We start from the raw sequence: 13,291 nt of genomic DNA, 5'->3' as shown, positions 1-13,291 counted from the left end.
GAGTATATATTGGGTTCTCGAAATTTTCATATCAAATCAAATTTTTGCCGTTAACTAATTGGATGGTAATTAATGTGCATATATGTGTATGTATATGGAGCTATATTATCTATGTATGCACATGAAAAATTTCTATAATTATATGTGTCTATGTGTCATTCTAGTTGGAGGTGAGACCAATATACATGTCTATTTATCAAAATACTATTGGTAGGGTATACCAGATATGCTTTCCACCGTGGTATTCCGAGACCACTGAATTTTTTCTCCATCATAAGTTGGTTGTTGTGAGAATTTTTTATTTAATTTAATTTTTAAACAGTAAATTTATGATAAAAAAAAATACTCCGATGTTTACATGAGAATTTACTTATACAAATAATTTAAACATTTAAAATCATGATGACATAAAAAAAGGCTCAAATATGGTGACATAATATGGTTTCTTTACATTTGAAAATCACTTAAATTAATAGCTTCCAATAGTTAGATGTTGATCTTTTGTCCTGACCTAGAAGATTTATTAAACTGAAGTGCATTTGGTTAAGATTGTCATAGTCAAATATTAATTGAGACATGTGTCTACCCATTTCTATGAGCATGTTCATTGCCTGTTTGTTTTCGACTAAACCACAAAGAGTTGCCCTGCCTATCAATACAAGCATTAGGTCCACACACTCTTAAGAATTTATATAAGTATGTTAGAACATTTCTTTTTAGGAGCTTGAATTCTACCATGATCTTTTAGATGAAAGTTTTTGCTCTATATAATTTTCTTTTTAGCTGGTCACATGCATATAATTTGTATTTTTTATTTGATTTAGGTGGCCACAAGTATTTGGGGTTCTTTCATTTTATTTTCCCTTATTTTACCCTTCACAGTATAGCATTTCTAAAAAGCCAGCTAATTTGAAGAAAGTGAGAAAAATGACTCATTTATTTCTTGCTTGAAAGTCGCCATTAATGGATTCCGAATATAGTACTTATTCTGAAAGAAATAGAAAAATATTCACGAAAATCCTTTATTATCTTTTAAGCAAAAGAAAATGGAAAGACCTAAAACTACAAGACCCAAATAGTCAAAGTCACTTGTGATTGATTTCTTGAAAGATTTTTTATTTTTAGTTTTTTTTTAAAGAAAAATTAAGAGCCGCAGATGTTGATGTCATTTCCCCTTCTACTAAGAAACATCAGTACGACTACGATATTTCATTAGTATTCACAAATCACAATCCTTCCATTCGGCAGAATACATTAATATAGTTTAAACTGTATCGGTATGAGATTATTATCTATACGTTATATATTATTCATTTCGTTTACTTAATTTAGTTAATACTACTACAAGTTTTTTAATTTGGTGGTAATCTTTTCTTTTGTAATTTAGTGGTAATCTTTTCTTTATAGTGGTAATACTTACCATATATTGTAAATGGGACAAATATTTGAATTCTCAACTAGTGGATCTTAACTTTATGATTAACATAGCCTGCTTTATGGAGTAGGCAAAATAAGAGCATTTCCATAATATTGGGCCATTTCGCAGCCCAATTGATTATAAAAAATTTGATCTTCAGCAATCAAAGCCTACATAGAAAGGAAAAAAAAAAATTGAAATACTAAGTTTTAGTTCAACAACTATAACGTTATTTCATCAACTTTATTTCAACAACTAGAAAAAAATGGCCCAATCTAGTGACGAGCCCAAGAAAATAGATTTCATTAACTTTTTTATCCACATTATCCTTTTAAGATTCAAGCCGCTAAAAAATACTAATTCAAGCCGCTAAAAAATACTAGGACGTGTAATCGTAGACAAAGTGAGTAGACTCTTTCATTAGATACATAAATTATATTGAGTTATTTCTTATTTTTAACAATATTGATAAGAGTTAAGTACTACTCCATGAAAGAAGCAAATGCTGTGATATGGCTAACCAATGATGGAAAGGTGTAGATGTAAATTTGTTTCCCTAAAATTATTCACAACTCTTGTTTATCCCTCCATTCATTTTGTAGAAATATTGTAATTTGATAGGAATAAAAAGGAGATTTAAAAAAATAGAAATGAGGCACATAGACCGGATGGAAGTAGCTAGAATCTAGAAAGTTCGAGCTGATTCTAGTCCAGCCAGCATGCTGATTTCCAGACTCATCTCCACACCCATTAAATCATTCACTCACTCATCAATCCCTCCATACACTTTAAAACATTCATTAGGAATTTGCAACTTGGATTCAGCCAAGAAAAATGGGTGTTGATTACTACAAGATATTGCAGGTGGACAAGAATGCGAAAGACGACGACTTGAAGAAAGCTTACCGAAAGCTCGCTATGAAATGGCATCCCGACAAGAATCCCAACAACAAGAAAGACGCCGAGGCCAAATTCAAGCAGATTTCCGAAGCCTATGATGTATGTTTTTCTTTATTCATCGGTTTAGTGTGATGTTAGGATTTAGGGTCCGTTCATTCATTCATTTATCCCCAATTTCGATCAGACGAATTTACAATTCATCAATTCCTTCCGCAGGTTCTGAGTGATCCTCAAAAGCGAGCTGTATACGATCAGTACGGCGAAGAAGGTCTCAAGGGCGGTGTGCCGCCGCCGGAAGCCGCTGGCGGCGCCACGTTCTTCCAATCAGGAGACGGCCCGAACGTGTTCCGATTCAATCCACGAAACGCCGACGACATATTTGCAGAATTCTTCGGCTTCTCCAGCGGCGGCGGCGGAGGAGGAATGAGGGGCGCCACTAGAGGCTTCGGAGGGTCCATGTTCGGCGACGACATCTTCAGCTCATTCGGCGGCGGCGACGCCAGGCCGATGAGTCCCGGCCCCAGAAAGGCGCCGCCGATCGAGCAGAAGCTGCCGTGCACATTGGAAGAGCTGTACAAGGGAGGTACGAAGAAGATGAAAATCTCCAGAGAGATATACGACGCCAGTGGGAAGACATTGCCGGTGGAGGAGATTCTGACGATTGACATCAAACGAGGGTGGAAGAAGGGGACCAAGATCACCTTCCCGGAGAAGGGGAACGAGCAGCCCAATGTGATCCCTTCCGATTTAGTGTTCATAATCGATGAGAAGCCGCACAGAGTCTTCACCAGAGATGGAAACGATCTTGTTGTAACGCAGAGGGTATCTCTGGCTGAAGCGTTGACGGGATACACACTTCACCTCACTACATTGGATGGGAGAACGCTCACCGTCCCCATCAACACCGTCATCCATCCTGACTACGAAGAGGTGGTTCCTGGGGAAGGTATGCCTTTACCTAAAGACCCTTCCAAGAAGGGCAATCTCAGAATCAAATTCAACATTAAGTTCCCAACTAGGTTAACGCCTGATCAGAAATCTGGAATCAAGAAACTACTTTCTGCTTGATTTTTTGAGTTTTGAAGGATATATGTATACATTGTAACATGTTTGTTACTATATCAACAAATAGTGCTTGTTGAACTTGATTGTTTATCCTATGTCATCTTGTATATCCAGCCTTTGAAGAAGTTCAAGCTATGAAGGTTTTCTTTACACAGGGCATATAAATTAACTAATTAAGTAATGCTTGAAGAATCTTCATCTTGTGAAGAAGATGCAATTTGGTAGCTCAAGAAATCAAAGTAGTCTGTTGTTTCAACTTTTTACCATTTGACATACTGTCTTGTATTATGTTGTATTCCTAATTAATCATTAACAAAGGCAACTCATAGCCCTTTGGATTAACAAAACAATACCTAAGTTTACACCAGACCAGCTATAACTCGACTGCTGCATCTCTAAAGAATACCAAAAAATAGGAAAAAATAATTTTCACTGTTTAGCTAGCGATCAGTCATCGCTGTAGTCTCCAGAAGCTAATGACTCAGAACCATCATCATCCTCGTTCCCTTCGACATCCCGGTCGGGGTAGTTGTTAAATTCAACATCTCCCCCTAGATTCTCACCATCCTCCCCATCATAACCTTGTCCATCACCAACATCATCAGCTTCATCTTCGCTCATATCGACCAGCTCAGTGCTTCTGTGAGAGATGGTGTCATAGGTGGTTGCTCCCCATTTACTATAGTGATAGGAGTCGTCATCGACATTTTCATCTGAGTCGACATCCATATTGTTGCTACTATCATCGTTCTCACCCACTATATTTCTAGCACTAAAATCATGCGCTACCGCCTCCTCCCTGCCAGAATTTTCTGGTTCCTCCACGGCATTCATGAAGGTGTCATTGTCATACAAGTCGTCTAGTTTACTCTCAGCAACATCTTTCTTCTCTGGCCGCCTCCTCACGGTTCGGCGACCACGTTTATGCTTTTGCCCTGGGGCACTCATTCCCTGCTGCAGAAGGAAATGAGTTAACGTCTCGCCTTGTTTCATGCTCCGCTTGCCAGATGGTGCAGAATTAATGACCCTTTTCTGTGACTTTCCACGCGGCCGGCCTCCTCTACCACGAGCCACCTGCTTGTACCCAGAACTACCAGGAGCGTCGCGAATCCAGTTTTCATCCAGCAATCCATATCTGTCGAATCCCCTAGATTCAGCCCTCTGGATATCTTTGGGGTGACCATATCGTAATGCCAGGTTCTGTATGCCACAGAAAAATAAATTTAGAAGCATGCGTACTGCATTCATATAAAGCCAGCAAGGGCAATCATCAGAATCAACCAATTCTTTTAGGTACAACTTAATGATGTAGTCCACTGAGCAAATAAAGAAACCAAGCAATGCAATAAAAGAGACATTCCACATTTGCATATTTTAGCCTCGTTAAAAGCATAATATAAGTGGGTCTTTTTTTTTGGAGGGAGGGAGGGTAGTTGTTGGGAGAAGGGGGGGGGGGGGGGGGGAGAGAGAGAGAGAGAGAGAGAGTGAGGGAGAGAGAGATTCACTCACAGGAAGAGTTTCCACTTTCTTTTCATCGTGAGACTCAGCCTTCTGACTTGGGGTGTAGAAGATGGATGCATCCAGTTCGAAAAGCCTCAGAGCTGCAGCAGCAGTAGTTTTTGGAATCCAAGGAAGTTGGGGAACAGATCCAGGGTAATTAGATTTGTTAACAGCAGATCTCGAGTCACAAAAACATAATAATTCTTCAGTTGTTTCAAAATCTGCTGATAGGTAATCACGTTTTATGACAGCCTCAAACTGATTAAGGACCTGAAATAGTTACCAAACACCAATCAGATATCTAATCAAATAAGGGTGTGAATAAAAGTAGTAGACCGGATATAATCATGCATAAAGTACTAGCAGCATTTGTGGTGTAAACACCTGTAGAAGACCATCAGTGCATGAAGAGTTGTGGAGCTCAGAGCCCCAAGAATTCCTTTGGTCTTCAGACCAAGAAGAATGAAGGGCCTCAGAGGGAACAGCAGCCTGTAAGACAATAATTAGGGTAAGCATATGGGTTCATGATTCCTAGAATGCAGAAAAAAGCACACAGTAACACCTCCAGTGAGATTAGGATAGTCTTGATCAATCTGATTCTCAGTGGGCTGTTTCTCCCATCCATCATATTATTTTCACAGTTGAATGGCACAGGGAAATGTCCTTTAGCGGCAATCTTGCTCTGGGCCAGGCGGCAACAAGGGCAATCATCCTCAGCATAAGTAGCAAGGCAAATGTCACAAATTCCTAATAACTGCGAGCACCTTTTCTTCCCATATGCCAGGGCACGCACAATGGATGAGTTGAAGCATTCTTTCCACATCCAATTCTGTAAGTCTTCATACCTCTTCATGAAGTTATAATTCTCCTTTTCATTCTTTCCCACTTCAATTCTGAATGAAAGCGACGGTTCTAGTGTATCAAAACTGGCAGTGGAAACTGCACTGGTCGGACTCTCAGTACTTTCAAAAGCAAAGCTAGAATTTTGTTCAGCATCTTCTTGTTGACCCTTGTCCCCATTAAGATACAAACGATTCTTTCGAACACTTCCCTTGAAACACGCTTCAATTCTTTGTAACATTATATGAAGATGGGATTCTCTTGTCCCCCGAGTGTCCAAAGCTGTCAAAAGAGCATCAAATGCCTGCAAGAAGTGTAAAAGGAGTATCAAATGAGCTGAGATAGTATAAACAAAAACAACATAGGGTGGAAATAGAGTAAAGATGGCATTTCCAAGAACAATCTAGCTGATAGGAACATTAGAGACGCAACAACAAAGCATTTAACGATAAGGAGGGAATAGGAGCTGAGCAAAATAATTTTGTAACTACCTCCTCGGAGTCAATAAGTCTCCAACAGCCATTGGGAGTTTCAACAAAAATTCTCCCTGAACCAGGATCAAGGCAGGAAGGCGAAGCTATAAACTGCCAATAACGATTTCTTCTTCGATCCTGACCGAGGGGCAATGACCTGTAGACATATAGCTCTTCTGCTCTATGGCCAATATAAGATTTTAGCTGCAACCTTGACCTTTCTGTTATATTTCCATTCTGCTGAGCTGGAGAAACTAATTGACCCATGGAAGTGTCAGGATTATCAATGGTATTGTGAGCATCCTCTCCCGCAACAGAAGATATGGGATCATAAGCTTTATTTTCTGCATCTAGTGGACTTAAACCACCCTCTGTGACAGCATTGAAAGAAGAATCATACAACTTGTTAATAGGTTCTTCTCTCATTCGCCTTTTGTCAAGCTGTGCCTCAGCCCACATCTGTTTCTTAAGAGCATTAGCAGCATCCATGCGGTCCTACAACCATTTTATTAGTCAGAAGTCGCCCTTCTGAGTTTAAACTGATCTAGAACCCTTCTTAAAGTTTAAAACATTAAAAAAATATCATACCTCAAGAATTACACGAATTGAATTTCCTTCATTTGCAACACCAATCAAGGCAACAAGGGCACTAAGACGCTCTTGGACGGATAAATCAGAATATTCTCCTTCGGTGAGCCCTTGGACCCAGAGTTCACCAGTTTTGCTTTCATCAATCTCAACATCTTGGTCCGGATTAGCATCTCCAATATCTGCAAAAAATGAAGGTAAGCTAATTGGTGATCTTGCTCGAGCTTTCATATTTCAAACATTTAGAAAAAGGTTGCAATAAAAAATGCAACAAGACATTTAAATTCTTACCAGCAGCAGCAACCTTATTTTGCAGTAAACCATCACCAGGAAGCTTGCCTTTACCATTACCAGAGTCTGAGACAACTTGATTGCTTGCAACGTTTTTATCCAAAGTGACTGCTAAAGGATCAACTTCGGTACCCTCTGCAGCATCACTTTCTGAATCATCCTCCCTTTCTTCCTCGTCAACATTTTGATCAGCTAAGAAACCATTTGCATATCTCAGTATCTTATCCTTGGCCTCAGCAATAACTGATTCAGCATCAGCAGGATCCTTTCTATAACCTGGCCGCACACAATATGTCGAAGGAGCAATTCTTTCAAAAAGTATTGGATCTCTCGACAAGGCAACAGATATGGAAGCTTCAGGCGTTTTGCTTGTTGTCAAGTCACGGATCCCAGATTTCTACAAAACACAAAACCAAATAGTAAAACATAAGAAGGCCTTCCCCCATCACCAAGTTCCCAAACCAAAAGCATATTTTCCCTCTTTTTTACTATGATAAACACTAAAGACCATGCTTGTTTTATCCAGTTTAAGGAATGGCTCAGGCTCACCAAAAACCTTCTCAACCCTGTATGGTCATCAATGCTCAATCTGGCACCTACCACTAACATATATTTAGACACGTCTAACCACATAATCAATATGATCCTTAACATAAACTTTGAATCAACAAAACAGACATTATTTTTAGCCAAAACATACTCTCTGTCTCCACATGAAAGACTAAAACCACATGACATAGTAAAGTGTAACCCAACTAGCAATCCTGAAAAGTGAAAGTGAAGCATGACAACACAATCAGAGAAGCACTATGAATTTTAGCTATTACTTACTTGAATCTTCTCTGCAAGCTCTATAACATTTAGCCCTTGGCTGCCTTCAAGAGCAAGGACATGATAAGCCGCAAATTTGACTGTTCCTGGAGTCAACCGGTGCCTTGACTTGCGTTGGAGGCTGAGTCCTTTTTCTTGCATAATAGCAACAGCATTCACAGCTGCTGAACCATTTCTTAGAGTAGACACTATTTCTTCACAACCTCTACTCTGAAAGATAGCAAGCATATATATTAACGTGTGCAATTATATATAGCCAAAGTTAACGAAAAGGAAATTATGGTGTTTTCAAGAGCATGAAGTGAGTGGAATTTAATGATCAATTTGCTGTTGGAGTGCTAATAATAAGTGTATTTACTTTTAGAGTTACTCTATAACAATTTCATTTTTTCGGATTTCCCATGAGATATTAACAGTTCCATCCTGGAATTGAAGTCTGGTATAATGCAGTTGGAGACAAGATAGAGCTCAGGTGCATGGAATACACATGGAGTCATGGAGGCAGAACCAAAAAGATACCTCGTCGTTATCATTCTTGGAAACACGATCAATGCCCTTTTTCTTCAACTGAGGGCCAAAACCAGCTGATAGTGCAAATTGCCTTAACAGCTCCGGCCATGTCAATGGATTTAAGTGCTTCTGCCAGTTTCTTATGTCAAAACCCCACATATAAGCCTACAATAGTGGCCAGATATTAATGATGTAACAGCTATTGAAAAACAAAACCCCAAGTAAATAAAAAGAATGGGATCCCCTGGGAGTACTCACCCCTTCAACAATATGAGGGTGTCCACCTTCAGGGTTAACAGCACTATACTGATTTGTGCCTGGCCCACCTGAAGGAGTCCGCACGACATCTTCAATATCTTTTATAATAAGCTTCAGAAGTGCAGTATGTACTTCTCCAAGTAGTCTTGAATCCTATGATGAGGAAGTAAGAAACCATGAATACTTGCATCAGAAACAAGAGGTGAAAATAAGGAAATCAAAAGGAAAGACGAGATGAACAAATATGAAAGGAACTCAGAAAAAATGGAATTATGGTCATTGCTCTCACATCAGTACACAGAGACAAGGATGACAATAGAATTAGTCAAAAAGAAAGTAAACAACAAGGAACTAATAAAAGCGAAGAGTGGCTGGTCAGAAAGTATAGAAAAACAAAAGCATCCTAAAACTTACATAGTCATGAAAGGCCTGTATAAATTCATCGATGGTAAAAGGCCAAAGGCCAAGAACATCTGCAAATGTCAAGCAGAATTTCCAAACCTGAAAGAGAGATTATTTCAGAAATTCATAAAACATGGAGTATTATCTCCAGGAAATGAAGGTCCCCTCTAACTCATTGGAAAGAAGTGAAGATGAAAGAAGTTGCAGTATAGAAACATACCATCAAGAGGTTCCCAACATTTTCCTCTGAATCCATCCAAGGTCGAATGGCAAAAGGTTTTCTCAATTTTACATTCTTTGGAGGGAAATCACACAAAGCATCTGAAGGGGAAATAAATTAATAAATAACTCTCAGTATAAAGCAACCTAACTATAAATACAACTCCCTCTCTAGTCTCTAGTAATATCTTTAAAACCCTCATGTATTAATCATGACACGCTTTGGTTTATATTATCAAATGCTGGTATAACCCTTGATCTAGTGTAAGATCTAAAAGAAGAAGAATCAGCAAGTACGAGTTATGTGAAGGCCCTGACAAGAAGCACTAAACATGGCATTCAGTTCCATGTCATTTACATAAATACGAATGTAAAGGAAAAGTACTGGTACCAATATATCATTTCTGGTATAATTATTGAAATAGATACCTAAGTCTTTGATTTTTCAAAAAATGTCACCATCAAGAGACAATAATGTAGTGAGCAATACCAACCTCGGAATGAGTCAAGATTCTGTAAAGTGTCATAATCAAGAGACAATATTGAACGTAATCCCTTGCTTGAAGCAGCCAATTCCATTAATTCAAGACGCTCATCCTCTATTAGCTCCAAGGATTCTTTAGCAATTCTCTTAGCTGTCGCTCTCTCCACTGCAGCTCTCTGTCTTGCTGCTTCCTTCTCTCTGCGGAGCTCTTCTTTCTGTTTCCTTTTCTCCGCCTGGATTTAGCAATTGGAACAAAATAAAATTCAATAGTCACTACCACAATCAAGAAAGATAACGAGTCAGAAAGAAGATAGCAAGTAAAACATAACCTTAAAACATACCTGCATAAGTTCCTTCAGCATAAACTTTTCCCTCCGCTCCATTTCACGCTTTTCCTCGCGCTGGAATTTTTCCTCCTGCCTCTGCTGCTCTCGCAGAAGTCGTTGTTCTTCCTTCCTTCTTTCACGATCTTGTCTCTCCATTTCTTTCTTTACTTGCTCCTCTCTCTACAATGTGGACAGAATAACAGAGACAGATGTCAGCAAGTCCGAGATTCTGTGCAGTTACATTACAATGAACTAGCCCTTAAAAGAAAATGAACAAAAGCCCAGACCTTTCGCTTTAATACATCTTGTTTCTCAAGTTCTTTTCGGATCTTCTTCTCATAGGATTGACCATTTCTTCCAATTCGAGAGTCATCATTCTATATGATGTTAAGATAAAATATCAGATCGATCAGTACAATATTCAAATCTTTTTATTACTAAAAACCAAACATAAAAGGACTACCTTATGTTTCCTCTCCATATAAACATTAGTATCATTTGGTGTAACAAAGTCAGTACTAGGAGACAAGGAAAGCTGCATCTGTCTGCCTGGCTGCAAATACAGATCTGTTCTTGAGGTGTGACCCTCAACAACATGTTCCCTGGAGAGAAGCCCATTTTCATGCTTAAGCGATAAACCTTTCGGGAGAGGACCATCAACTGGTGAGTCATATGTGTACGGCTGAGTGACATGTCCATATGCATCAGTCCTAATCTTGGTCTCCAGTGCTTCATGAGGGCCACTTAATGTAGTCTGAGGAATAGGATTGTATAAATTTCAGCCATTTGTTGATTTCAGTGAAACAAAAGTAGTAGAACTGATGGTGTGTAGGAACAACAATCAACAGATATTTGTGACTTATGTCATTCAAGTATCGATTGCGATGTGGTCAAAGCAGCTTAATGACGGTACTATCTTCAGAGTACATTAAAGGGAAGGGGTATGATATGAGAACTGAATTATTCTCATTTAGCACCACTGGAGTTCGTATAACAAGTTAAAGTAAAAAACATTATAAACTATTTATGAAGACCAGAGAACAAACTTTGATGTGCTTTGCATCGTACTGCCCATATAATTTGCTCTCATAAGAATGTCTGTATCTGTCTTCCTGCTCCACTTGAACTGAAATATGAGCATCACAGAGATATGTAAGTTCTTATACAATTCGTGTATATATCTTAAGGTAACATAAGTATCAACTAAGCCTTGATACCTTACAGCCATGTATTATTCAGTGTTCTGAATACTATCAATAAGTAAGAAGACCAAATATACCTATAGGGGCACCAAATGCACCAGGGGGCAATTCATCAAATTCCACACCAAGAATTGGCCCATCTTCCCTCAAAGGCTCTCCCAACTGTGCCTCTATACATGCAATCACTCTACGCTCCATGATTGATCGAGGTGGCTCATAATACCTAGTAGGCGCCATAGGCATACCATCTCCAGCATTATACTGACTTGAACCTGACCCAGAGCCAGAGGCAGATCCAGAACCAGAACCAGAGACATGTCCACTGCCAAGTTCAGCTGTAATCAGTTCCTCTCTGGGGGGCTCGACGAGTCCCTTCCTTCCAACAGGTCCAGGAGTGTGTGGTTTCATGGTTGCCACACCCACCGACTCCTTCTTATCCTTCAATCTCCTATGACAGAACCACATTTGCAACTGCCTATCCGTTAAACTTAGTTTCTCTGACAGTTCAGCACGGGTTGCCTCGGAGGGGTATGTCTCCACTGCATAAAAGAGCCATAAGAGCCAATACCATCACTCACAAGTAGATTTTAATCAGAATACAGCCTGCACTTCCTTTATATCCATGCTCCAAACCAATACAAACATTCAATCGACAACAACACCTCGGTTTCAGAACTTGCAAGAAACTCAGCAATTTAACAACCTCAAGTCTTTATCACTTAGTCCAATTTTTATTATTTTTTTCAAAAACCAATCTACGAAACAAGGGGAAAAAAAGAACCATACAGGTGCCACGCATCTTCTAACAAAATTTCTGATAAACAAATTACTAATATAACAACACTAATCATATCAGCATACATAAACATCCTAGCATAACCAAAATGAAACTTACTTACCCAGGAAAAAAAAAATCTTTAGAAGAAAAAAAAAACAAAGAGAGAGAAACACACGAATTGCATCACCACAGAGCAGAACAACATCCACATGACCGGGAAAAAAAAAAGACAACATACTGGCATAGGTTTTCTCGAGCATTTCCAGCTGAAACGGCGTCTTCATCTGGCGCTTGGGCCGCTTAGACCCCTCCGGCGGGCTATGATTCATGATCCTATTGATCTCCCCCTCGGAACCAGCATCCATTAGAGATAAAAATCAAAATTCCGCCCCTCAGTAGCTAGGGTTCCAACAAAGGCCAATAAAATTCCTTCCCCTCCCTATCTCGGCAGGAAAGAATACAAAACAAAATAAAAAGGCGAGGAATTTGACGCGCGTGTGAAGTCCATGTAAAAAAAATAAATAGAAACACGATATATAAAATATATAGAGACAGGTGTGATTGCGAATCCAATTGATGAATACGAAATTTGTAGATAGAGAGAGAAAGAAACGAGGAGGGAGATTTGGAGATCCAGAGACGAATTATTAATAAAAACCAATAATAAAGCGAAGAAATTAAATCCACCAACAACACATAAACAACAGTAGCGGCAGTAATAGTCTAGCTCCATCTCGGTTCTATCAAAATCCATCTTTTCTCCAAATTCGTTAAATATTTTTATTTTCGAATTCGATTGTTGGTAAAATATGAGGGATTTATGATTCTGGGTGTTTTTGGTATTTTGGGGCTTCCTTCAATTTTAATCTTTTGTTTTCTAGTTTAATCTCCCGCGAATCTGAATATCAACATATGGGCTTTGTTAGCTAAATGCCCATGTATTGGGCCGGGTTTACATTTGAGACCATCAATCCAGTTGTGTACTATAAATAATCAACAAGTGGCTGCAATTCATTTTTCAAAATGGGATATATTATAGTGAAAACTGCTTTCTAAAACTAGCTAAGTTTCATTTATTTCCTTTATTTATTGTCAATAATTAATTATTTGTATTGCAACGATGATATGTTACATGAATAAATTGTCTTTTATTGTATGCAGTATCCTTGGAATTATGTAACATTACTACTACTATTATCTTTACATA

The 13,291-nt window shown here is 38.8% G+C and overlaps 2 protein-coding genes across 2 annotated transcripts; one reads left to right on the top strand and one right to left on the bottom strand.

Annotated features, from left to right (window-relative positions):
• The first annotated feature begins 2,069 nt into the window (after positions 1–2,069).
• LOC125215356 (uncharacterized) lies at positions 2,070–3,532 on the top strand. The gene is made up of 2 exons (XM_048116755.2): positions 2,070–2,416; positions 2,534–3,532. Exons 1-2 carry the CDS (start codon positions 2,252–2,254, stop codon positions 3,383–3,385), a joined length of 1,017 nt encoding a protein of 338 aa, XP_047972712.2. The 5' UTR covers positions 2,070–2,251; the 3' UTR covers positions 3,386–3,532.
• A 159-nt stretch (positions 3,533–3,691) lies between these two features.
• LOC125215331 (homeobox-DDT domain protein RLT1-like) lies at positions 3,692–12,926 on the bottom strand. The gene is made up of 19 exons (XM_048116722.2): positions 12,323–12,926; positions 11,384–11,845; positions 11,151–11,230; positions 10,568–10,858; positions 10,392–10,481; positions 10,120–10,284; positions 9,789–10,011; positions 9,296–9,396; positions 9,088–9,174; positions 8,674–8,826; positions 8,425–8,580; positions 7,906–8,115; positions 7,075–7,471; positions 6,784–6,965; positions 6,214–6,690; positions 5,445–6,026; positions 5,267–5,371; positions 4,892–5,152; positions 3,692–4,582 (listed from the first exon to the last, which is right to left on the bottom strand). Exons 1-19 carry the CDS (start codon positions 12,447–12,449, stop codon positions 3,830–3,832), a joined length of 4,902 nt encoding a protein of 1,633 aa, XP_047972679.1. The 5' UTR covers positions 12,450–12,926; the 3' UTR covers positions 3,692–3,829.
• Between the last annotated feature and the right edge of the window lie 365 nt (positions 12,927–13,291).

This window comes from Salvia hispanica, chromosome 2, assembly GCF_029641045.1.
Source record: "Salvia hispanica isolate PSC_SH4W2 chromosome 2, Shi_PSC_v1, whole genome shotgun sequence".
Taxonomy (NCBI): Eukaryota; Viridiplantae; Streptophyta; class Magnoliopsida; order Lamiales; family Lamiaceae; genus Salvia; species Salvia hispanica.
The sequence above is the reverse complement of the archived record's forward strand: the minus strand, read 5'-3'. Positions and strand labels throughout refer to the sequence as shown.